At 46.6% G+C, this 25,957-nt stretch overlaps 1 protein-coding gene across 2 annotated transcripts; it reads right to left on the bottom strand.

Moving 5' to 3' along the window:
* Nucleotides 1-23,907, bottom strand: LOC136573162 (17-beta-hydroxysteroid dehydrogenase 13-like). Of its 2 annotated transcripts, XR_010785860.1 has the most exons (8): nucleotides 23,610-23,907; nucleotides 16,456-16,563; nucleotides 9,642-9,773; nucleotides 6,555-6,661; nucleotides 3,780-3,917; nucleotides 1,779-1,895; nucleotides 585-754; nucleotides 1-269 (listed from the first exon to the last, which is right to left on the bottom strand). XR_010785860.1 is itself a non-coding variant. In XM_066574395.1 (7 exons), exons 1-7 carry the CDS (start codon nucleotides 23,817-23,819, stop codon nucleotides 658-660), a joined length of 909 nt encoding a protein of 302 aa, XP_066430492.1. In that variant the 5' UTR covers nucleotides 23,820-23,907; the 3' UTR covers nucleotides 1-657. The 2 variants fall into 2 exon arrangements, 1 of the variants encoding a protein (XP_066430492.1); XM_066574395.1 differs by having other exon boundaries at nucleotides 1-754.
* Nucleotides 23,908-25,957: the final 2,050 nt, after the last annotated feature.

Below are 25,957 nucleotides of genomic sequence, written 5' to 3'. Positions count from 1 at the left end.
TTTTGGGAAACTTTTTTAATGCAAATAGTGAAACAGAAAATTAAAAAACTAATTTTAAAATATCCTTAAGCGCTTAAACAGATGGGCGCATGTGCTAATATGCCTGCCGCTAGGGAGCGTATCAGAGCATGAAACCAATGGTCTCGTTTCGTCCCGTTACGCGGTCGTGATTTACATAACAGGGTTAAAGCACGCCCATCTGTTAAAGAGACCAGATTTAAACAATAGGTCAGTGCTAAGAATCCATCCCAAAGAGTTGCATCACAATTAGAGATGAGCGAACGTGCTCGGCCACGCCCCTTTTTCGCCCGAATACCGCGATTTTCGAGTACTTCCGTACTCGGGCGAAAAAATTCGGGGGTCGCCGCGGCGCCGCGGGGGGTTGCAGCGGGGACTGGGGGGGAGAGGGAGAGAGAGAGGGCTCCCCCCTGTTCCCCGCTGCTACCCCCCGCACCGCCACGCCTCCCCCCGCCCCCCGGCGCACCCGAGTACTTTTCGCCCGAGTAGTGAAATACTCGAAAATCGCGGTGCTCGATTGCAAAATCGCCATTATTGAGTACGTTCGCTCATCTCTAATCACAATTCATTTCAATTCTAGCACAAAGGTAAATGATACATTCTGATCCCTGATTAGGCTACAATGAACATTCCGATTCTTTAAGTCTGCTTGTCCTTGTCCAAACACCGTACTTTAGCATCAAACTTCACTCCTTGGAATGCATTGAGAGCCCTCTGAGCGCGTTCCGGTAACAACCTGAAAGAAGAGGCCACACCAATTAGGGAAATAGAGGCATGTGTCTTATAGGAAGATGACAAAAAAACTAATAGTCAAACATTTTAGGCCAGCTTCACATGGGCATATGCCTTTTGTATTTGGCATATTTGCCCCATAAACATGTCTTTTTTGCGCGCAGATCGGCATATTTTACTGCACTATTTACGCACGCATGGTCATTTGCGAATGGCAGATAAACATGTCCCAATTTAAATAGCGATTTAGCCTAATGAGTTCCAGATCTGCACAGACTTGTGCAGCGTATTGCATATTCCTTTGTGCATTGCGGATCTTTAGTGCGCAAATGCACCCAAAATTGGAAAATGAGAACCATCCCATTGATATTAATGGAAATGCAAACACGGCACATGCTTCTTGTTCCTCTACGTCGGTCTGGATTTTTCAATAAAGAGAAAGAGTTTTTATCCTACGCTGGACCTACTGCCTTTTCCTGCGCATTGAAATCAATAGGTTTATTCTCTGCATATTACACATGCAAATACGCCTGTGTAAAGGCCCATTTAGACACAATGATTATCGTTGCTTATCGTTGTCTTTCAGCATGCTGAAAGAAAACGATGAGCCTTATCGGGAACTCACAGCGGGAAACAGCTGATAGTATTTTTCAGCTGTATCCCGCTCCCTGATGACAGGCGGGGTATGAAGAACAGAGCGGTCCAGCTCTGTTCTCCATAACCCGCACGGAGCGCTCAGCTGTATAACAGCCGGGCGCTTTGAGAGGGGAACAGCTGGATGCAGAAGACAAGCGGCTCCACTTGTCTTCTGCATCCTCCGCTCGGAGCGCAAGGTGATCGCTCAACGTTTGAGCGATCATCTTGCGCTGTAATGACACAACGATTATCGCTCAAAAGTCGCTCAAAAGACATCTGGCCCCTATTGGGTCATAGACGCCATATTAAAGCCTTTTATTTAGTGAATGTGAAAATCAGTAAAATAGTTTCAGCTTTGAACATAGCGACATGCAATAATATGGTATACTTACACTTCTAATACTGCAGACAGTGACGCAAATGACGGGATACAAATCATCTTCTTATTAATTAAAATACCATCCACCAATGTCTTGGCTACATCCTCAGTAACTAACACGGGGGAAAAGCTGAAAAAAAGGTTAAATGTTGAATTTTGAAAGCAAAGGACTGCTGATAAAACAAGCCCCACCCAGATAATAAATGCTGTTATTACGCAGACGTACGCATAATACACGGTGAATGGAGCCAATGAAATTCATTGTGTATAATATGCGCGTACGGATGTGGTTTTGGCCCGAAAATCGGACAGAAATAGTACCCATTAATTTCAATGGGTGTATATACACATGAGCCTTGTTTTTACTCATACAGTCAGTCCGAGTAAAAAAAAGAATCGCAACATGTCCTACTCTTGTCAATTTCGGATGAGAACAGCACGTGTGGAAGTGGTGTGTTTGGCACATAGTTCCGCACACGCAGGGGCGTAACTATAGAGGATGCAGGGGATGCGGTTGCACCCGGGCCCAGGAGCCTTAGGGGGCCCATAAGGCCTCTCTTCTCCATATAGGGAGCCCAGTACTATGAATAAAGCATTATAGTTGGGGGCCCTGTTACAAGTTTTGCATCGGGGCCCGGGAGCTTCAAGTTACGCCTCTGCGCACACGGACAGGATTTCTGGGTGCTGCCTAATGCAAGTTGTGCTTGAGAATTTCGGATGCAGCTTTCTTCTCGCCCGTGTGCCTGTACCCTTAGACATGTGGATTTTGGTGCGGAATTCCGGGATGGCATACCACCACGCTGTTCTGGTATATTCCATCCCATGTGAAAGCACTCTTAGGCCTCAGTCAGACGGGCGTTTTTTTGCGCGTTTTGCGCATCGCATGTCGGATGCGCATGCGCAAATCGCGTGACCGGAGGCGAAAAATCGCGGGAAAAATCTGCACCTACCCGCGTTTATCGTCGCTGCAAAACGCCCGTCTGACCGGAGAAAAATCACCGTGCGCATCAAAATGCGCATTAAACTTCGTCTGACCGGCGAAAAAAATGATTTTGGTGCGCACATAAAACGGCGAACGCAGATAGGCGCGATTTGCGAATCGTCGTGTCCTATAATTTTTCGCAAAAGCGGACATGTGACCAATATCATAGCGAACTATTGGTTCTATATATGCGCGAAACGCATGCGCATGCGCAAAACGTGCGAAAAAACGCCCGTCTGACTGAGGCCTTAGAGGACAAAGAACTCCAAGGCTAGTTTCACATGGGCAAGAACAATAGTGACCCGATATTGTACTTGGCAACGTGCATTTTTATGGGGATGCGATGCAATTTTCAGGCAAAACCGCCTCGCATCGCTTCTGTGAAATTCTGATCCTCTGACGCAAGTTTGGCATGCTGCAAAAGATCAGTAGTGTTTGTCATTGATTTCAATGGAAAACCTCACATTGCGCTCACACGCACATCGCACGGCATGCGAGAGCCATCAATCAACTGAAATCAATGGGCAACGCGTGCGAAAAAATGGGACATTCCGTGACTTTTTTTCATCGCTGTGAGGGAAAACATCGCTCATGTATGACCTCATTTAAAAGGCCGGGACCCAGGATTCTAGGCCACTTCTCCATTTTGTTAATTAGGGATTTGGCTCGGGTGCATGGATACACTGAGAACAGACCCTGAAACTAGATACAGAATAATAAGTGACAAGAGGGAGGTGGCACATAATTTGGGGGTCATAACAGGTCTAAGTTTGTTTTCATGTGTGTCGAGAATATATCTAATCTGCTGATAGACAATCACAATGTGTTCCAGAAGTGCAAATTGATCCAGATTCCGAAAAAATATCAAAAATGGCCGATTAATTGATGTAAAGTGGGATATGTATCTCGATTGTTTAATAGAAACATTTAAAATAAAACATGCCGGGACATTGCATTGTAGATATTTGCCCTGATCACTGTCTCCCCAACATCACAGCACATGACCATGAAGGATAATGTTCAGGTTTTTACCTTGAGGATGGATTTTTTACAAAACCAGTATCCACAAAAGTAGGACAAAGACAGGTCATCTTTATGCCGGAGATCTTCAGTGCTGCGAGCTCAGCGGTCAGAGCTTTATGGAATCCGACTGCAGCAAACTTAGTAGAGCTGTAATAGAATTCACACCATGTTAGTAAACGTATGAAGTGCTTGTGCGCATGTACTATATAGAGGGCAGCTGACAATATGCCCCATGCAAATGTAACCTGCAGCAAACTAGCGGTCCGCTTACACCAAACGATAAAAGAGTGACGGATGTCAGAGTTCGCTCGGGCAGCCTGTTTATACCGGCAGATATATCGTTGGCTCGTTCAAGCGAGAAATCACTCAGTCGCTCTAAGTCAATCATGTCACGGGATAATTTTTATTTTAAATCCACAGCGTTTTTCCCGCACGCGGATCTGCGCCCCATAGGGATGCATTGGACACCCGCAGGTAGTTAAATACCTGCGGATGTCATTTTTCCCGTCAGGCGCGGATCCGCGTGCGGGAAAAAAAATGGACATGCTCCATTTTCGTGCGGGTCTTCTATTGAAGCCTATGGAAGCCGTCCGGATCCGCGGGAGACCCGTACCAGAATTAAACTCACCTGCTCCGGACGATGCAGATCTTCTTTACTCTGTGGCCGTATCTTCTTTCTTCGGCCCGGCGGATGTGCCCGGCGCATGCGTGCAGCACGCTGCCGGCGTACCGAGCACATCTGCCGGGCCAAAGAAAGAAGATCCGGCCGCGAAGGAAGGAAGATACGCATCGTACGGAGCAGGTGAGTTTATTCTGATTTTTAGGCCTCATGTCCGCGGGGCAGGAGGGACCCGCTACGGATTCTACATGAAGAATCCGCGGCAGGCCTGATTTTCCCCGTGGACATGAGGCCTTATACAGCAAATGTGAAGGGCTGAATGATTTCTCGCTTGAACGAGCCGGCGATGTATCTGCCGGGATCGTTGGGGGTAAACGGACCCTTATGCCTGCATAAAATAAACGATGAATAGGGATGAGCGAGTATACTCGCTAAGGCACTACTCGCTCGAGTAATGTACTTTAGCCGAGTATCTCCCTGCTCGTCCCGAAAGATTTGGGTGCCGCCGCGGGGCGGGGAGCTGCGGGGGAGAGCAGGAAGGAACGGAGGGGAGATCTCTCTCTCCCGCCTGCTCTCCCCTGCTCGCCACTGCAACTCACCGCAACTCACCGCTCAACCGCACCGGCACCGGCTCCCGAATCTTCAGGGACGAGCGGGAAGATACTCGGCTAAGGCACATTACTCGAGCGAGTAGTGCCTTAGCGAGTATACTCGCTCATCCCTAACGATGAACGAAAAGGGAGCAACTTATCGTTGGCGTTAGATCGTTGGCTGCGTTTACACTGAACGATTATCTTCATTTTCTCTCCTTTGAACGATAAAAAATTTGTCTTTTCTTTCTCAAATTTACCTTAAAGGGGGATTCCAGTTTATAGGACGCTATCCTCTACCCACAGGATAGGGAATAACTATCTGATCGGTGGAGGTCCAAGTGCTGGAACCTACACCGATCCCGAGCACAGAGGTCCCATGTACCCCCAAATGCACTGCTGCTCCATTCTTTCAGTGGGACTGCCCGAGATTGCTAAGTGCCTGAATTTGGCTATCTCCATCAGTTCTATTGAGATGAAAGGAGTGGTGGCACCATCTCTCCATGCTTTTGGATGTACACGGGACCTCCTCTGTCAAGACTGTGGGGATCCCAGCAGTCAGATCCCACCGATCATATTGTTATCCCCTATTCTGTGAGTTGGAGAGCATTTCCTTTTACCACGGTAATGTCGGTAGCATTGTATACAACGTGTAGTATGAGCAATGGGGATTAGATTTCTAGAAAACCGGAATTCACCGCCTTCAAATAATGGGATGAAATCTACGGCGAATCTGCTCCTTACATAGGCGGATGTTGGCAAAGTCCTTACGGGGGTTGTCCTGTTTTTTCTAGAAACAGCGTCACAGCCTATGGACTCTTGTCATGTGGCATACAACCCTATGGCCAAATGTAAGCTGTAACTAAATAGGGTGTTATTAAAGAGGGTTTTCGGGATCCATGGTGTTTTTTCTTTTTCAAAACGCCGCATTCTCTAGGTTTGGCTTTATTTTTTCAGACATTTTCCAATAGGCTTCTCAGTAAGGTAAAAGAAAAACCTGAAAAAAATCCATGTGTCAAAAATGTGTGACAAAAAACACGACAAAAGGAAAAAAAAAATTGTGAAAAAAATGCATGAAATTCAATGCATGTTTTTAAAGCCAGAAGAAATGTGACAAAAACAGTCTGCATGAAGGAAGTCTTTACGCCTCCTCGGAAATGCTACAGTAATAGATCAGCAGATTCACTCCTTGGGTTTTAGTTAAGCATTGGCCTAGTAATTTGACTTATTCTAAGGATGGCTTCACATCTGCTTCGAGGGGTTCTGCTTTCCTGCTTCATTCGGGGAGAAGGAAAGGGGAATCCCCATGGCTGAACGGATCTGTCTTATGACGGAGCCGAACAATGCAGAACAGACCCCATTGACTATAATAGGGTCTGTTCGCTTTACGATTAGCTGCCCAGCTTTTTCTTCTGGTATTGTGAGCCGGATCTGTGATGGAACTTCCGACTGGAGATTCCAACGCAGATGAATTCATACAATTGTCTGATTGTTCTTTGGTTATCAGTGTTTTGTGATTTGGTTGCTTTGAACTGCCAAACTACTGAATATTTTAGTTGCATTATAAAATCATACCAATAGTCCACCAAAAATGGAACCCCAATAGATCCAGCTAATGAAGCGATAGTCACAATGTGCCCGTGATTTTTCTTCATCATTGATGGCAGGAAGGCTCGCGTGGTCTAGTGTTACAAGGAGAACATTGACAAATACAAAACTATAGCAAACATATTTATAATACCAAGCCTTGTTTTACGACAATAGATACACCAACTGCGAGATGAATTGCTTAGGGCCTCCTGCAGACGGCCGGGTCGGGTCCCGCTGCGAGCATTCTCGTAGCGGGATGCAAGCCGTGCCCCTGCAGTGGGATGCGGGCCGTGCCCCTGCAGTGGGATGCGGGCCGTGCCCCTGCAGTGGGATGCAAGCCGTGCCCCTGCAGTGGGATGCAAGCCGTGCCCCTGCAGTGGGTGCGGGCCGTGCCCCTGCAGTGACACCTGTGGCGCACCACTCACGGTGTCTCCCTGCTTTGCTATGTGCCAGCTGCCAGCCAGCCGGCACATGCCCAGTGCAGAGCCGGCGCGTCACCAGTGACGTTTTTGTGCGGACCTCTGCGAGGCTCGAACAGAAATAAGACATGCCACGATTTGTTTACCACGTGAGTTTTCACACGATCAAATCGTGGCTGTCTGCATAGGATTGCATTATCTAATGCAATCCTATGGCAGTGGGCACGGGCAGAAATTGTGCGGGAAATCACGACGTGGAATTTCCACCTGTGTGCATTTAGTCTAAGGGTGCCTACCCACTAGAGTTTTTTTTCCACTGCGAATTTTTGTCCAATTGTCAATGGGACTTTCTAATGTTAAAAACGCATAGCAACGCAACGCAACTTCCGTTTTTGGTTTGTTGCGTTTTTAACATTAGAAAGTCCCATTGACAATTGGAAAACAAAAAGGCAGCGAATTCGCAGGAGAAAAAAAACGCTAGTGGGTAGGCACCCACAGGTAGATTCACATGTATGGTAGGGATTCCATTCAGGGATCAGGAAAGGGGAATCCCCGCAGCTGAATGGTTCATCTCTGGACGTAATCGAACAGGACTGGACGGACCCCAATGACTATAATGGGGTCCGCCCAGCAGCCCGACTTTTGGACAAAATAAAAAGCACTACATGCAGCGCTTTTTCTTCCGGTATTTTAAGCCGGATCTGCAATGGAAATTCCAAGCGAAGGTTCTGAAGCAGATGAGAAACCGGCCTTATAGATGCAATGGCTTTGTGACGTATCATTTGCATAAGTATGTGTAGTAGCATACTTAGCACATTTCAGACTGTATGTAAATGGCATCATACGCCTAAATCAAACGGCACTTCACTTTGGTCATTGTTCGGTTCAGAATAAAGCCAAGTCATATCTTGGTTCTGTTGTTTGGTCTTTACCAATTCGCCTTTTCACAAAAATATTTGCAGTGTTGTGTTATCTACTGGAATAATGGATACGGCCAGTCATTGTCATGTGGACTCATTGTGTCATAAACTATTTTGGTGTAGGGCTAATCCTGGGGCAGCACCTGGGGTCTCCCGGTATTCAACCTTTAACCCACCAATCAGGATTTGTTTTTTGCCAATATGGCAGCTGATGCAAATTGGTCAGGGAAACCATAACATGGTACCAGAGGGAGAGACAGGCAGAGAATTGGTCATAGAGGAGAGCTGAGGTCAGGGCAGGCAGTGTTTTGTGTAATGGTGAATAAGGCAAAGGGTCAGGGCATTTAGCAGACAGAGTAAGAACTGTCAATAGAAAAGCTGTGGTCAGGAGTGGAGAAGATGGGAAAGATGATTGGAATGAGCATGGATCACACCAGGAAATGGGACAATATAACCCTTTTGCACATTAGACAGACTAATTGTTCAGACACCCTCTAGAGGTAAAAGAAACCTTAAACAGACTAAGAATTGTCCGGATTGGCTGGTGATGGAAAAGCTGGGAGCATGCGCTGGCCCTTTAAGAGGTGGGTTAAGTACCAACACCATATGGGCAGCAGAGATAGAGGATCTGTGTCACAGAAGGATGCAGAATCTAAGGCAAGGGACAGGAGCAGAGGGACGGGCTGTGACCACCGAAGTCACCCAGAATGACAAGGTTAAATGACTGATTGGGCTGTAATTAGAGTTGAGCAAATATACTCTGCCGAGCTTGAAGCTCGTTCGAGTATTAATGTACTCGATGGTGCTCGTTACTCGAACGAACATGAAGCCGAATTCGACCCCACCCCAGTTTTTGGCTCCTTCCCTCTGTGACGTGCTTGTTTTGGAACCTCCCTGCTGCGACGCAGCGTGCAGCATTGGCAAATTTTTGGGGGAGGGGGGGGGGGAGAGAGGGGGGAGAAAGAGGGGGGGGGGGAGAGAGAGGGGGGGAAAGAGAGGGGGGAGAGGGGGAATAGAGAGAGAGAGGGGGGAAAGAGAGGGGGGAGAGGGGGAATAGAGAGAGAGAGGGGGGAGAGAGAGAGGGGAGAGAGAGGGGGGAGAGAGAGAGGGGAGAGAGGGGGGGAAGAGAGAGAGGGGGTAGAGAGAGGGGGGTAGAGAGAGAGGGGGTAGAGAGAGAGGGGGTAGAGAGAGGGGGGTAGAGAGAGAGGGGGTAGAGAGAGAGGGGGTAGAGAGAGGGGGGTAGAGAGAGGGGGGTAGAGAGAGGGGGGTAGAGAGAGGGGGGAGAGAGAGGGGGGAGAGAGAGAGGGGAGAGAGAGAGGGGAGAGAGAGGGGCGAGAGAGAGAGGGGGGGGGGAGAGAGGGGGGGAGAGAGAGAGGGGGGAGAGAGAGGGGGGGAGAGAGAGAGGGGGGGAAGAGAGAGCGGGGGAGAGAGAGAGAGAGGGGAGGGAGAGAGAGACACAGCACCCGGCGTCCCACATACAAAAATGCTCGAGTCTCCCATTGTAGTCAATGGGGTTCATTACTCGAGTAGAGCTCTCAAATTTTAGGAAGAATAACGTGGACCCGAGCATTTGGGTGCTGGCTCATCTCTAGCTGTAATCTATCATCTAACAGCATAAAATGTTAATACTGCACTCTCTATGAATCGACTAACTATACATTATATTTTGACCCTCACATTTTATATAGTCCAGTTAGAAACAATTATTGTGTCTGTGGGACAGTTCTACTTACCCAGAAGTGAGCAAGCACATTGACTTCAAATATCCTCTGAATCTGACTATCCTGCAGTGACAGCAGGTCGGCACAGGACACAACGCCAGCATTATTTATGAGGATATTAACATCTCCTACTTCTTGTTTCACCTGGAAGAGAGAATAAGACTTTCAGCTGCCAGTCAAGACATCATAGTTTACTCAAGATCCTTACGGAGTGCCATTGCAGCCCATCAATACATGATCAAATATATACAGCTGAATGACTCTAAATATTGACCATAGTTTTAAAACAATGTTGTGTTCCAAGCTCAAACAAGCAGCACATTCATGTAATATCAAGTCATTGACCATAAATTAGATTCAATATGGCTATATTATATGTATGGCAGTGTCAAAAGAACCTTTGTGAGGGAAGTTAGCATAGTTAGTGAACATTATCCTAAGAGCCCTTTTACACGATTCCCCCGATCAGCAATAATCTGAGCAATTATCATTCAGCCTAAATGAATGCCCAACTGAATGGTGAATGATAAATTCATTTGTCGCTCAGTTTCTGCATGCAGAAAATGAATGACAGATCGGCCCGCGTAAACAGGCAGTCGTTCATCTATGAACGACTGCCGGTTTAGTGTTAACCCCTTTCCTCCCCAGGACGTACCGGTACGTCATCGGGATAGCGCGAGATCATGACTGACCTCGCGCCATCCCGCAGCGGGAGCCAGCTGTCAGTCACAGCCGGCGTCCCGCTGCAAGAGCGCGGGGGCATCGGAGATGCGCCCCCCGCTGTTAACCCCTTCCCTGCCGCGATCTAAGTAGATCGCGGCAGGGAAAGAGTTCACAGAGGGAGCGTTCCCTCTGAGTCTCCGGACGGCTCTCGCAATGTCATTGCGAGAGCCCGGGCTGTCACCATGGCAACAGGACGCCAGACACTGGCGTCCTGTATTGCCTATAATCGCTGTATAAGCGATAAGGCATGGCAGAGCAGTAGCTCTGCCATGCTTTATCACAGTGATCATAGGCACAGTGCTGTAAGTCCCTCAGAGGAACTCAAATAGTGTAAAAAAAAGAAAATAAAAATGTAAAAAAAATAAAAATGTAAAAAAACCCCTTTTTTATGCTTTTTCTAATATTAGAAAAAAAAAGGTAAAAAAAAATTAAAACCCCACATATTGGGTGTTGATGCGTCCACAACGACGTGTACAAAAAGTTGAACATGCTTTTTATTTTGTTTGACAAAAAGCGTTTTAAAAAAACGCTAAAAAACTGAGGCCAAATGCTAATTTTTAGCATTTTGCCTCACAAAAAAGGCAATAAAAGTGATCAAAAAAGCCGTACATTCCCCAAAATGGTACCAATAAAAACTACAGCTCGTCTCGCAAAAAATAAGCCCTCATAGAGCTCCGTACATGGAAATATAAAAAAGTTACAGGACTTTGAATGCAGCTATAGAGAAAAAAAAAAGATTTCCAAAAAAAGGCTTTTTATTGCAAAAAAATGTAAAAACCTAAAAAAATATAACAATTTTGGTATCGTTGTAACCGTACCGACCCGCAGAAAAAATTTAGTGTGTCATTTATGCTGCATGATTAACGCTGTAAAGAAATAAAATTAAATCTATGTCAGAATTGATGCGTTTTCTCTGCCTGCTATCATAAAAAAAAATAAAAGTTTTACCATATAGTCTATGTACCCAAAAGTGGCACCGATAAAAACTACAGCTTGTCACGCAAAAAACAAGCCCTTATACGTCCGCGTCGACGGAAAAAAAAAAAGTTATGACTTTTGAAAAATGGAGATGGAAAAATACCAAAAATCGCTTGGTCCTCAACGCCAAAATAGGCCGTGTCCTTAAGGGGTTAAAGAGGCGGGCAGCCTGGAAGATTCCCGGCTCGCTCTGTGTTGATTGTTCCTGTGTAAAAGCACTGGAATGATCATTGCTCGGACGGCCTGTCGGGCATCTGCACCCAGCAGGTTGTTCCATGTTAAAGCACCCTAAGGATACAGAAAGCTCCAAGACACTGATGGAAAAGCTTCCTTAGAGGTTGGAAAGACTCCAGGGCCATGACAAAAAATCTTGCAATAGTGCAGCCCCATCCCTGGTCACCACATATGGAAGTAGGTCCGGTTACCCCAGAGTGCACACATTATGTATTTCTGAACTACAAGCTATGGAGACTGCAAGTGAGGCTTTACTGTATGGAATGAAGTTGTGAGTGTTAAGGCCCATTTAGACACAACGATTATCTTGAAATACTCTTGAGCGATAATCGTTGTGTGCTTTAAGCGCAAGGTGATCGCTCAATTTGATGTGTATTTCGATTTTGCATACATACAGTGGATATAAAAAGTCTACGCACCTCTGGTAAAATGCCATGTTTTTGTGATGTTACAAAATTCAACAGAGATGAATCATTTCAGATTTATTTCCACTTTCAGGCCTCGGTTAGACAAGCGTGTTTTTTGCGCGCTATTTGCATGTGCTGAAAACGCATTCACGGGCAATGTTTCATATGTGCATCGCATTAAATATTGCCCATTCACTGGAGCTGCTCCAGGAGGAGAGAGTGAAGAAGCCCCGCAGGGCTTCGGGATTTCCCCAAAGCAGGGAGAGTGAGCGGCGCTATGGGGGGGGGGGGGGTAATCTCCCATTGCTCCGCTCTCTGTTCCTTGCTATGGGGAAATCCCCCATAGGTCCGCTCACTCTCCCTCCTTTGGGGAGATCCCAAGGGACATCCCTATAGCAGAGAGTGAGTGGGCGGGGCTTTAAAGAGTGGGCATGACTAGAGGGATTCTCACAGAGAATTCCTATAGCAAACCATAGGGGGGTTCAGGAAGTTTAGGCCCACCCAGAGCCCAGACCTGAATCCCATTGAAGATCTACCTAAAAGACAGAATGCTGTCATAAAGTCAAAGGGCACATCCACAACATAAGGCTGGAATTTCACACGGGACGGAATTTCAGCGGAATTCTCATGGAATGGCCACCAAAAAAAATGTGAGATGTCCGCGGGAAAAGCGCAGCTTCAAAACCTGTGGGCCTTTAGCCGAGGGTTTTGAAGCAGATTCGTTGTCGACATTCCGCTGCTGCTTTCTCTCCCCATAGAGAGGAGCGAGGCCGCTGCAGAAACGGGGAAATAATTGACGTGCCGGGGAATTGAATTCTGTGCCACATGTCGGTTTTTGTGTGGCTTGGCCGCTGTGTGTGAAAAATCTTGGCCACTTTGCTGGCCAATCCCAGGATTAGGAGCCTCAGGCAGAATTGCCATGTGGACTTTCCGCATGGAAATTCCACGGCAATTCCGCCCCATGTGAACCCAGCCTAATAGTTTTAGGGTGTGCATATTTATGCAACTACATTACATAAGTTTTTTTTTTTAATTTTCCACCCTAAAAGATTTCAGTTTGTTTTTCAGTGGAATTGCACAGATAACGGGACACACTGAGCTTATACAGACGTCCATATATCGGCCGGGTTTTCACGCCTGGCCGATATACGCTGTCCCTCTCTGCAAGAGAAGGAGGCGGGACGGGATGGGAGCACTGCATTAAGCTCCTGCCCCCTCTTCGCCCTATCTCTGCCCCCTCCCTGCCCCTGTGATAGACATGATGATTAGTCAGTGTAAAATGTCTATCGATTTGTACTAAACTAGACGTATTATGTGTGTTTTGTGACTTCAGCCTAATGTGGAACTCTGCTGCATAAGGAAAGAGTTAAATCACAGTGTTATATGTCATTGCTCGTGTCCATCTTGAGTGTTTTCCCAGTCCTCCCCATCCCCCACACAGAATCTTCTTCAACAAAGAGCTATCTACTTTCAGTTTCAGATTTGAGCACATGTTTGTAAGACAAAGACTTGCTTATACATTGGAGTTGAGAGAAGGTGGGCAGGAAGGAGGGGGGATTCTATATGATCTGACAAATGAGAATCCTATATGTTACTGATGTAATCTGTTGCACGCCCATTAAAGGGCAGGTGTTATGCTTTACAATAAAAGGGGCCGTCTGGGTGTCTCTGACCAGAGAGCCATTTTGGATATGAGATTGATAGCTTGTGTCTGATCTGCTCGATGATGTGTGCACACTATACAATTTGGAAGCTACAAAATACCCCGAAACCTGCTGGAGAAAACCATATCCAGTTCACCCCTCACCACTATTTGCAATGGGAGGAGGTGGGACGGGGCGGACTGCATTTAGCTCCGCCCCTGTCCTGACCCTCCCATTGAAAATAGTGGCGAGGGCCGGAAACAGGGCAGAAAGGGGGTGGCAGCTCTGTGCACTGCTCCCATCCCGCCTCCTCCCCCTGCAGAGAGGGACAGCGTACATCAGCCGGGCGTGAAAATCAGGCCGATATACGGTCGTCTGAATAAGCCCTAAGGGTGGAAATAAATCTGTATGTCTTACAATTTTTGCGAGCAAAATAACAGATGGAAGTTCCGTTTTTTCTGGAGAGTTGCTTAGCAGCAATGTTTTGTGTTTTTTTTGCACACTTATTGACTTGAATGGGCCACTGTTTTCCAAGAAATCAGACCAGAATGGATGTATTGTGATTTTTCATACCATCAGTCCATATAAAGCAATGCTTGTCTGAGTAGCCCTATTGATTGTGATGGGTCTGTATGCGGTCCTTCTGCAGTCAGTCGCACGCATATACAAGAATTACGCCCTTTTAAATAAGTCTTAGCTAAACTAACAGGACACAAGCGGTTATGTTGTACTGTTCATTTCTGTTATTGAGCACATTGAGTAAACATCTACGATGCAAGGAGTAGTAGTAAGTGAATGTTTGAAGTTAGAATCCTGTAGATCCCCCTTTTGCCGCGTCCCCTCTACCAAACATTCGTTTCCTGTATCTGCAAGTAAGACAGTACCGTGTTTTTCGCTTTATAAGACGCACTTTTTTTCCTCCCAAAGCGGGAGGGAAGTCGCTGCGTCTTATAAAGCGAATGTGCCGAAATTCGTTGCATCAGCATTTGTTCGCGCAATTGCGCGTTTAAACGTGCGGCCGCGCTAACAGACTCGCGATTGCACAAACAAATGTGCGGTCAGTTACCAGTTTCCTCTCCTCCCCACTGCCGTCCACACGTTCCGCTGATTGGTCGTGCGCATTGGCGGGAACTGCTGCGGCTTCCCTACCTCCACCAATCAGTTTCTTTCCTTCCTCCTACTGAACAAGCGCTACTGGGACACGGAGCTCTGGTGTTCCGGACCTCTGCCACTCCTTCTGCTCCGTCGCCCGGTACTATCCCCTGCACTGTCCCTGGGTGAGTTAAAAATATTTTTGCCCTATTTTCCCCCTCTAAAACGGGGGTGCGTCTTATCATCCGGTGCGTCTTATAAAGCAAAAAATATGGTAAGTTGAACAGTCAACGTCTTTATGCCCTGCACTCTTCATAGAGATCAGTGCAAAGTTTGTGAACTTGTGTGCAGAAGCTACTGCTCCAACCCCTGTGTAGTGGCCGGCACTTGCAACAGCAGCTCTCATTGTAGTACAAATTAGGAATTAGTGCCAAAACTCAGACTTAGGCCAGATTCATTTGGGCGTATTCTGGGTCTGTACTGAGCATGAGAGGATTCCGAGGTCTGTACTGAAGATGGGGATAGCCTAGGGTCTGTACTGAGGATGGGGGAAGCTGGGGGGCCTGTACTGAGGATAGGGGTAGCCAGGGGTTTGTACCGAGGATAGGGGTAGCCAGGGGTCTGTACCCAGGATAAAGGTAGCCAGGGGATCTGTACTGAGAAAAAGTGAAGAATCCACAAGATGACTGCTGGTCATGTCATATAATCCAAAGCCTTTATTTTAAAGTACCATACAAATGGGTAAAATTTAAGAAGTCTGTACTGAGAATAGGGGTAGTCGGGGGTCTGTACTAAGGATAGGGGTATAGGGGTAGCCGGGAGTCTGTGCTGAGGATGGTTGTAGCCAGGCATCTGTACTTGGGATAGGGGTAGCCAGGGGTCTGTACTGAGGATAGGGGTAGCCAGGGGTCTGTACTGAGGATGGGGGGATTCCAGGGTCTGCACTGAGGATGAGGGGTTCTGGTGTCTATACTGAGGATGGGAGGATTCCAGGGTCTGTACTGAGGTTGTGGGTCTGCACTGAGGATAGGGGTAGTCTGGGGTCTGTACGGAGGATAGGGGTAGCCTTAAGTGTGTAATGAGGATGGGGATTCCAAGGTCTGTACTGAGGATAGGAACAGCCTGGGGTCTGTACTGAGGATAGGAATAGCCTGGGGTCTGTCCTAAAAATGGGGATAGCCTGGGGTCTGTCCTAAGGATGGGGATAACCTGGGGTCTGTCCTCAGGATGGGGACAGCCTGGGGTCTGACCTGAGGAAGGGGACATCCTGGCATCCTGGGGTCTGACCTGAGGACAGGGACAACATGGGGTCTGACCTGAGGACAGGGACAACATGGGGTCTGACCTGAGGACAGGGATAGCCTGGGGTCTATCCTGAAGATGGGGGGGGGGGGGGGCTGTAATCAATGTTTCTTTTTGTGGCTGCTTATTTAATGTGCTACCAGAGAATATCTTACCCAGCGGATGGGTATGATATGTGTGAGGGGACTCAGGTTTTGTGAACAGCCAATGGCCCATGGTTGCCGCAATCCAGCACTGTTTACAGCCCCTATCTGTATTTATAGACATTCTGACCAAGCTCAAGCCATGAGATACACTTTTTAACCTTATTATATGGATGCTAGCATATTGAATTGCAATTGAGTGTTAGAATAACTGTTCAGATATAGGGAATAGATAGAGGGATGACCCCATGTGACTCAATGTCTAGAATTTGCAGCTAGTGTTTAGCTACAGTACGTTTTGTACCTGGTCAGCAGCCTTACTGATGTCCTCACGTTTGCTGCAGTCCACCACATAAGTATAGACTTTGGCTCCAATCTTTCTGCATTGTGCAGCAGTTTCTTCAACACCATTCTGTCAAAAAAAATAAAATAATTGTCATTACATATTAGCAGATAGCCGCACTAAAGTACTTGGCCTTTTACCAGATCATGACAATATTTATGAGAGTAAAAGTACAAGAGAGGGGCTAAGTATTATGGAACCATCAAAATCCTGTAAGGGGGTATCTAAATGGGCACTTACATCTACAGGGGGAGAGGTTGCCCAGTACCTCTCAACCCCCAATACAGTAGGTGCATCAAGCCTTCAGTAAAGGAGAACCACGTCAGTTCGAGTTCCAAGGTTTAATAGTGAATACCATCTCAACGCATTTCGGGGACAATCGAACCCGGTCCTCTGTATCAGGAGAATGGAGAATGAAGTATGGGATGAAACTGGAAACCTTCCACCCCATGCAAATGCAGGGAGAACATGCTGCCCTTGGTCAGATGTGAACCCTGGACTTTGGCGATGGAAGACCACCATGCTTCATTTTTAGTGGGCAATCATCCCGAGGAATATGTTTTCACAAGGCAGATTTTTTATCATCATTTCTGCACTTTCCTATACATAGAAGTAGGAGGTTTTAAAAACCCCATGCACATGCTGCAAGAAATAAGCCCATTCACATGCACAGAAGAGGCTTTCAGTTGTAGAAATGACTGCAGTAAATCTGCTGCATGTGAACTTGGTGCACCAATGCGCAGAAAAGTAGAGTCTGCTGGGTTTTTTTTTTGCACAACCAAAATGCAAGCACAGAAATGTTAACCCTTTCCAATACACTGTCTGACGTCTTCCAACATTCTGGTTGAAGCCTGTACAGCTCCTATGTTGGAAGATGTCTGGCAGGGTATTCTTACTGTATATGACTAGCCGCTCTATTGTCGGGGGCCTCTCCGGCATGTACCATACTGCAGTACTGGCTCTAGACAGCAGATGGCGCTATTGTAAAATGGTAGAAATAGAAAGCCCCCTAGGAAACCCTGAATCCAAAATTGGATTGCAAAGGGTTAATGGCTTCTATTTTCTGCATATTGCACAAGCTCATTTTTTGTGTGCAAATACGCCCCTTCGAAGGAGCCCTTAATGGGGGTGCGCAAATACACATGTAATATGCAAAGAGATACTTAAAAGGCTGCATAATTCCGCTAGAAAAAGAACACATCTGGAACTAATTAAACATTTCAAGCCGTGCTTCCTGTTTGCCGTGCGCAAAAGAACATGCACTCTGGGTGGAAAAAGTACAGTAAAATATGCCGAGACTTACGAAAAAAGCATCACTCCTTCCGCAAAAATGTAGTGCTGAGAAATGCACATACGCCCGTGAGATGAAGCCCTAAGGCCTCATGTCCACGGGGAAAAGAAGAATTAAAATCCGCAGCGGATTTTAACTCTTCTCCTGCCCGCGGATCCGCACCCCATAGGGATGCATTGACCACCCGCGGGGTAGATAAATACCCGCGGATGGTCAATAAAAGTGATTTTTTTAAAAATGGAGCATGAAAAACTCTGGACCATGCTCCATTTTCGTGCGGGTCTCCCGTGGGGACGGCTCCCGCGGGCTTCTATTGAAGCCTATGGAAGCCGTCCGGATCCGCGGGAGACAAAAATCGGAATTTACTCACCCGCTCCGGTTCTTCCCTTTGCCGCGGCGCCATCTTCTCTCTGTCGCGGCCGGATCTTTTTTCTTCGGGCCGGCGCATGCGCAGGGCACGTCACCGACGTCATCCTGCGCATCCACCGAGCCGAAGAAAGAAGATCCGGCCGCAACGGAGAGAAGATGGCGCCGCGGCGAAAAGGAGATCCGGAGCGGGCGGGAGGTAAGTATATTCTTATTTATTCTAATTTTCAGCGCTCATGTCCGCGGGGCAGGAGGGACCCACTACGGATTCTCCATGGAGAATCCAGAGCGGGCCTGATTTTCCCCGCGGACATGAGGCCTAAGTGTATTCAGTCACCTAACGTTGAAGAGAAAACTTCCATTATGACAGAGAGTTTAGACCCCGTATCTTATATATGAGTTTATATATATATTTTTTGTTTGTTTCAGCATATACAATGTAGTCGTAGTCCGGGAACTTCTAGGAAGATCGTGTAATGGGGTGAAGTACAGTGTTATGTACTAAACTATGTGAACAGGTTATCTGTACCGTTGCTCTATGAATCCTCTATTAACATTATAATGATAACTAAAAATAAAAACGCACAATGTAAAAGTTCTTAAAGGGGTTGTCCCGCGCCAAAACGTTTTTGTTTTTTTTCAATAGCCCCCCCGTTCGGCGCGAGACAAACCCGATGCAGGGGTTTAAAAAAAAACCGGATAGTACTTACCCGAATCCCCGCGCTCCGGTGACTTCTTACTTACCTTGTGAAGATGGCCGCCGGGATCTTCACCCACGGTGGCCCGCAGGTCTTCTCCCATGGTGCACCGTGGGCTCTGTGCGTTCCATTGCCGATTCCAGCCTCCTGATTGACGGGGCGGAGCTACGAGGAGCAGCTCTCCGGCACGAGCGGCCCCATTCAGAAGGGAGAAGACCGGACTGCGCAAGCGCGTCTAATCAGGCGATTAGACGCTGAAATTAGACGGCACCATGGCGACGAGGACGCTAGCAACGGAGCAGGTAAGTGAATAACTTCTGTATGGCTCATAATTAATGCACGATGTATATTACAAAGTGCATTAATATGGCCATACAGAAGTGTATACCCCCACTTGCTTTCGCGGGACAACCCCTTTAACTCATACATGTCCTCTTGCACCAAATGGAAACAATCATGTTTGTACACCGCTAAAACTCCAAATAAATGTAACACACTCATATTTGCAGTAGCAGTGTATTTCAGTGTATTACTGTGCACCTGCCCATTCAGGATCGCCAACTCTCATACATTATAAAGCAGTAAAACAGCAGTTGCCTTATATAATTTTATTCTCCACACCTCCAACTTTACAAGTGGGTGTGCTTCAGGAATATAGCAAGGAAGCTTTTGGGCGTTTAGATCCCCAGTGATTAACCTCTCCTCTGCATCTGCTATGGTGTCACAGAAATCGGTTGTTTTATAATAGCCTGAAGTCTAACGTTCACTCAGCATCCATAAGCTGCCATAAACACCAACCTCACCCAGGATTCTTTAGGCTGGGTTCACACAGGGCGGAATTTCGCAGAAATCTCGTCCACACGGGACGGCAAATCCACTGCAGCTTAGCCGGCAGAAGCCGCTGCTGCGGCGCGGATTTGCCGACCGCAGCATGTCTATTTTTTTTCCCGCTGCGGCTGCGCTCCCCTCTATGGGAGCGCCGGGCGCAGCGAAAGAGCGAGCGGCCGGGCCGCTTTAAAGCGGCGGAAATGTTACGGTTTTCCGCTGCAGCCAAACCGCGACATTTCCATCGGGAATCGTGTGACCGTGGCTTTTCCCATGACTTAAAATTGCTCCACAACCACTCTGTTCTTCTTGATTGCTGCTGATCAGGACATGTGACTGCTGCAGCCAATCAGTGGCTATAGAAGGAGACTGCTGCGGAAAATGATTGGCTGCAGCAGTCACATTTCCTGATCAGCAGCAATCAGGAAGAACAGAGTGGTTTTAAGTCATGGAAAAAGCCCCAAAGTTGTCATGTATAAACAGTATACTGAGCAATAAGCTGTGTTTTTCTATACAGTGAGGTATACCTGATGGAAGGACATATGAAAGCTTGAACGTATGCTGAGCCACCTTCTCTACATTAAGAAATGTTATCACATTTCCCCCAAAATAATGAAGATCTATACTAGATCAGTCATGAGTTTTAAGCACAAGGGTGTATTAGGGTGCCAGAAAACCTCCAGGTTGTTTGGAACTCATAGACTTCTACTGGGCCCTACTGTACCTTGTCAAGTTTAATAAGGAGTCATGGAACAACAAAGAATAATGTGCATGCGCCGAGCATTAGGGAGAATAACTCCATGATATAGCACCATATGGAACATAAGGATACATGATTGACTCAGCTGAGTGCCAATGTTTCTGTCTGTGGATAGAGGGGAATAAACCCCAAGGATTAGGCTTATTGACCTGCAACATGACCTATCCTTTCTCCAAATATCTGCCATTGATGGATTGTTGGGTTGCCCATGTAAACATTAGATCATTGTTTTTTCTGCTGAAATTGGGTAATTAGGTTGTTTTTGATCTGAGCATCTATTCACATCATGTGTGAGACCTTCATCAGATTATTACATTGGGAGTATGGTCTGACAGAAGCTCCAACATACTTCGCTCTATAGGTGGCACAGGTTGCCCATTGACTCCCATTGTAAAAAAAATGATATATACAGCCAGTATATGCTTTTTTTGCCAGATGACTATGCGTAGAAAAGCATAGTTGATTATGTCCTTCTCTACATTAAACAAAGGATACTGATACACAATAAGACAATGGAGGCCAAGAGAAACTCTTCTGTGTGAATGTACACTATTGGTCCATTTGAAGAATACCTTCAGCATACACAGCAAGCGTAGAACTCAAATGTTATGTGAATAAAGGCTAATTTGTATAGCCAGTTTAACATAAACTGTCCTAATTTACCTGCATATAGAACAAAGGTGCTGAAAATATGGACAAAATGAGAATGATGAGACAAAGTGTAAAAAGAGTACATTGGCAATTAGTTATTTGCTATACAAATGGAAAATATTATTTTGGGCGGGTGCCTTACTCATTAAGTATTGCTAAACTCATTTGTCATCTTGGCACCAGTACTATAAATGGGTGTACAGTACACCCAACCAAAAATATTAAGGATAATATGAAAGTGATCACTGCAATAAATGAAAGCAGTAAGGCTGGTTTGACACTGTATCTTGTGAAACCAGTGTTAGTTCTGTCCTGGGTCCAGCCTCCATGCAGGAAAATGCATGGGGACAGAAGTCACGACTGAACCTAGAGAGAATCATAGGGGGGAATTTTTGAGATGGAGACCACTTTGGTCATCTTCTGACATAGTTCCCTTCTCTGTCAGTCTTTTACAGTGAACCTCAAAGCAGCATGTTTCCAAGGAATGCCCCAGACGTCTCTGTCAGAACGATCCTTCCTTTCCCGGTTATCACATACAAGCAGTGAACTATTCCACGGTCATCATCTCTTTGTTCCAATTTTATTAAATTCCCAGAAAGTATAAACTGTGATGTTTTGGCTAAATTGAAACAAAGAGATGCAAACTTTAGAGGAAGTGGACAATATGTCAGTAAATAACCCCATAGGCTGGTAAGAAATAGGTAGGTCACTTGCTTCACAGGGGTGTCTCAGATGAGAACACCCCTTAGTCCTGGTAGGCAGTCAATCACAGGGATGGTTCCATGGACTTTAAGAAGGAGATCCAGCAAGGTGGGATTTTCAGAACTTTATTTAGTTAAAGTGCCAGGGCCAGAGGCGTAACTTAAAGCTTCTTGGCCCCGATGCAAAATCTGTAACAGGGCCCCAACTATAATGCTTTTTTCATAGTACTGGGATCCCAATATGGAGAAGAGAGGCCTTATGGGCCCCCTAAGGCTCCTGGGCCCGGGTGCAACCGCACCCCCTGCACCTCCTATAGTTACGCCCCTGGCCTGGGCTTAATTAGCCATGTATAAACAAGGAATAAATACAGACATATGCAGACAGTACTAGGCAGCTGCCCTGGAGTTGTTTCTGACATATTGTCTACTTGCTCTCTTGTTATACGATATTCTCGTTCGGAGTCCCCGTTGACGCTCTCCTCACCCTGTTGGATGTCGGTATGACTAGGGTTGGCGGAAAAACCATAAATAATAACACTGCTTACTGGGACACCAGGCGTGGTGGACTGCCCTCCATCTGGGCGGCCCAATCACGCCAGGTAAGTCACCTTCCATTACTCCTTTGGTGCATATCTGTCCCCCACTTCTTGATCTTAGGAGCGCTGTCTTTGTTGGTTGAGATGCAAGCGTTGGGATACGGTTTCGCAAATACTTTGCAGTCAACAACTGGGACGTTTGAACATCAGCAAAACTTGAGCTTCCTCCTTTGAGATGCTTTGCATTAGGAAACGTCCGCCTCTGAATTCCACAGCGAGTACTGCCCACAAACATGCTATGCAGAAACGCTTTTCCATGTCCGCGATTTTCCGTGTCCAAGATTTTTCACTCACGGAGGGAAAATCGCAGCATGTCCTATTTTAGCATGATTTGAAGTCAATGGAAGCTGTCCGCTCCGTGGCCTGTCCATATCTGTCACTGCAGATGGCACATCCGCATTACAGATGAAGACACTGCGGTACACTGCATGACATACGCAGAAAGCCGGCGTGTTCGCTACACATATGCACACAAAGTCAATGTGACTTTGCGCATACTTGTTTTGTGTGTGCAAACATGCAGTGCGCTTGTGCACACAAATACATGGAGTGGGTGAAATATGCTGATGTAAGCACATTTTGGTTGTGCAAACACGTGGTGTATTTGCGTGGCCAAGATGCACTTACACCTGTTTGTACAGGCCCTTTGTTACCAAGCCTTCATTTGGATCAGGGCCCATACAGGGCCATACCCTTGTTTTTACTGTTTCATCCACTTGCTATGTAGATAGTAATCTCGGGAGCTGCAACTTTTTCTTTATATTGTAACATTGTAGTTGATTGTAATTGTATGTCAATATAAACATCAATGTGCAAACGAACACGGAATATATGAGTGCAAATAAGAAACTGTAAGTTCAAAGTTCATACTAGAACCTCTGAAACTATTTCCGTACAAGCTACATTTAACACCTACTTTAATTTCCTGTTATAGTGCATATATGGTTAGAAGAAAGAAGTTTGCTGCCTGCTACCCAGTGGAAAGGAATGGCTGACAAAGTTATTAAAAAGTATCAAATCTGCAAGATTATTTTGTTTCTCTTACTGAGAGCAACAACAGTCTTCCTAGTGCATTTTATTATATATAGTGTATATATATATATATATATATATATATATATATATATATATATAGATAGATATAGATATATATAGATAGATATAGATATATATATATATATATATATATGACAGTTAAGTAAATCAAACCTCAGCTTTGCAGCTCACCTTATTAATATCCCATAGGACCAGGACACTTTGAAGTTTGGCAAACTCTGCCGCTGTGGCCCTCCCTATGCCGTGCCCGGCACCTGTGATCAGGACGATCTCTCCACTCACGGATTTCCTTTTCACGGGGAGGAATAAGTTCACCAGAGCCTCCAAGTATGAGAAGATGGTAGTAAGCAGCAGCAGCAGGATCTCTAAGACAATATTCATTTTCCCCCAATGTAGATGAAGCCGGTCACTGTACTACACCGAGGAGAGGACTGTCACAGCACTCTGTCGTCACAGTTTTGAGGCTTGCCCATTTATACTTAACTCATTCCATGCCTGGCTGCAGCTACATTCTTTACGGATGGGAATCTTACCATGATATGTTAATTAGTTTTAATTTGTTCTTTCGGGACTTGGCTAGTTTTCAAAGATTGTTTTTTCCTCCTTTTTCTTTTGCAATCATACTTTCTTTTTTTTTTTTTTTGGATCCACATTGCTACATTTGGCATATTTTTTTGTGTGAAATAAACTACACTTTCTCACCATATTGGTCTATTATAGACTTCGTACATTAGTCTTCATACTGTATATCATGCATGTCAAACACAAGGTCCGTGGGTCGAATGAGGCCCACCACCTCATTTCATGTGGCCTGCTGGCTGTGCATCAAACTTAAAGGGGTTGTCTCGCGAAACCAAGTGGGGTTATACACTTCTGTATGGCCATATTAATGCACTTTGTAATATACATTGTGCATTAATTATGAGCCATACAGAAGTTATTCACTTACCTGCTCCGTTGCTGGCGTCCTCGTCTCCATGGTTCCGTCTAAATTCGCTGGCAGCTTGCTTTTTTAGACGCGCTTGCGCAGTCCGGTCTTCTCCTTTCAGCACGAGCCGCTTCAGTGTGCTCCCCGCCACAGCTCTTCTGCGCATGCGCAGACGAGCTGTCACTGCTCGGGAGCGCGCTGGAGCGGCCATTCTGTACCATCCTCTGTTAGAGGAAGGTGCAGAGCCGCCCAGCTGTCCCGAGAAGCCGCCCAGCTGTCCCGCCGTCCTGCCGCCCAGGTAAGTGATGGGCCGGGGGGGCTGCCGCTGTGCCGGGGGGGGGGGCTGCGCCGGGGGGGGGCTGCCGCTGTGATGGGGGGGCTGTCGCTGTGCCGGGGGGGGCTGTCGCTGTGATGGGGGGGCTGTCGCTGTGATGGGGGGGCTGTCGCTGTGATGGGGGGGCTGTCGCTGTTCCGGGGGGGGGGCTGTCGCTGTGATGGGGGGGGGCTGCCGCTGTGATGGGGGGGCTGTCGCTGTGATGGGGGGGCTGTCGCTGTGCCGGGGGGGGCTGCGCCGGTTACCTGCTGCCTGGCGGTGGGTGACTGGTCGGCCGCGTTCAATCCAGGGGTCCGGTCGGCGGCTGCGGGGCGTCTGGTTGTCAGGGAGACACAGCTGGTAGCGTCTCGGGAGCGCGCACGTCGGGCTACAGCAAGCGACGGGAAAAGAGTCGGTGGCCATCTTGGGAAAATTTTTATAAGTTGCTGAAACGCTGGAACGGTAAGTACAAACCAGCTAGAAAAGTCATTTACAGGGGGGCTTAGTAATGTATGCTTAATAAGGGGGACTGGGCAAAAAAAAAAATTCAGTGCTTCCTCGAGACAACCCCTTTAATAGGCATTCCACTCACCCCACCTGCAGCTCCAGTTCGGTGGCAGCAGTGCAGAGTCTGCGACTGCTGACCTATCCCCCCCATATCTGCATGCATCGTTCTGAGAGGAGAGGTCAGCAATCACAACACTCAGCAGTGACAATCGCCACCGAACCTGAGCTGTAGGTGGAATGAGTGGAAAGTCTGTTGGCCAGCCAGAGGCTAATTGGGGGGTTCTATTACTACTGGAACTACTGTAACTACTATGGGGGTCGCTGTTACTATTGCAGTCACTATGGGGGGTCATTATTGGGCATTGTTCACAGTTGTGTAGGTGCATTTTAGTCATGCAAGGATGCTGTGTTTTTATGTGTGCAAATATACTGCGTATTTGCACACACAAAAAGAACGCGGACGGGCCCATTGAAATGGTACACAAATACACAGCGAATACGCAGATGATTCTGTAAAAATGTATAACTAATTTATTATATAAATGACGTACTCACAACCCCACCCCCACCCCCTAGTTGCCAGTTAGAAATTTTATATATCACCTTTTTTCCCTTACTTGTAAACTAGTGCTTGAACACACTCCCACCTCTGTCACAAGCGTCACAACCAATTAATTGCATATAATGTCAGCTTGGCCATTCTGAATACGCATTGATGCTTAGCTACACCCTTTCCATTTCAGGTTTTATAAAGAATTGCAGTAAGTCTTT

The sequence above is a fragment of the Eleutherodactylus coqui genome, chromosome 7, assembly GCF_035609145.1.
Source record: "Eleutherodactylus coqui strain aEleCoq1 chromosome 7, aEleCoq1.hap1, whole genome shotgun sequence".
Lineage (NCBI taxonomy): Eukaryota > Metazoa > Chordata > Amphibia > Anura > Eleutherodactylidae > Eleutherodactylus > Eleutherodactylus coqui.
The sequence above is the reverse complement of the archived record's forward strand: the minus strand, read 5'-3'. Positions and strand labels throughout refer to the sequence as shown.

Coding starts and splice junctions, on each gene's coding strand:
- LOC136573162 (XM_066574395.1), bottom strand. CDS start 23,819: ATGAATATTGTCTTAGAGATCCTGCTGCTGCTGCTTACTACCATCTTC. Junction 9,774..16,455: donor TCAGTAAGGCTGCTGACCAG/GTACAAAACGTA, acceptor TCTCTCTTCCAG/GTGAAACAAGAAGTAGGAGA. Junction 3,918..6,554: donor CCATTTTTGGTGGACTATTG/GTATGATTTTAT, acceptor ATTCTATTACAG/CTCTACTAAGTTTGCTGCAG.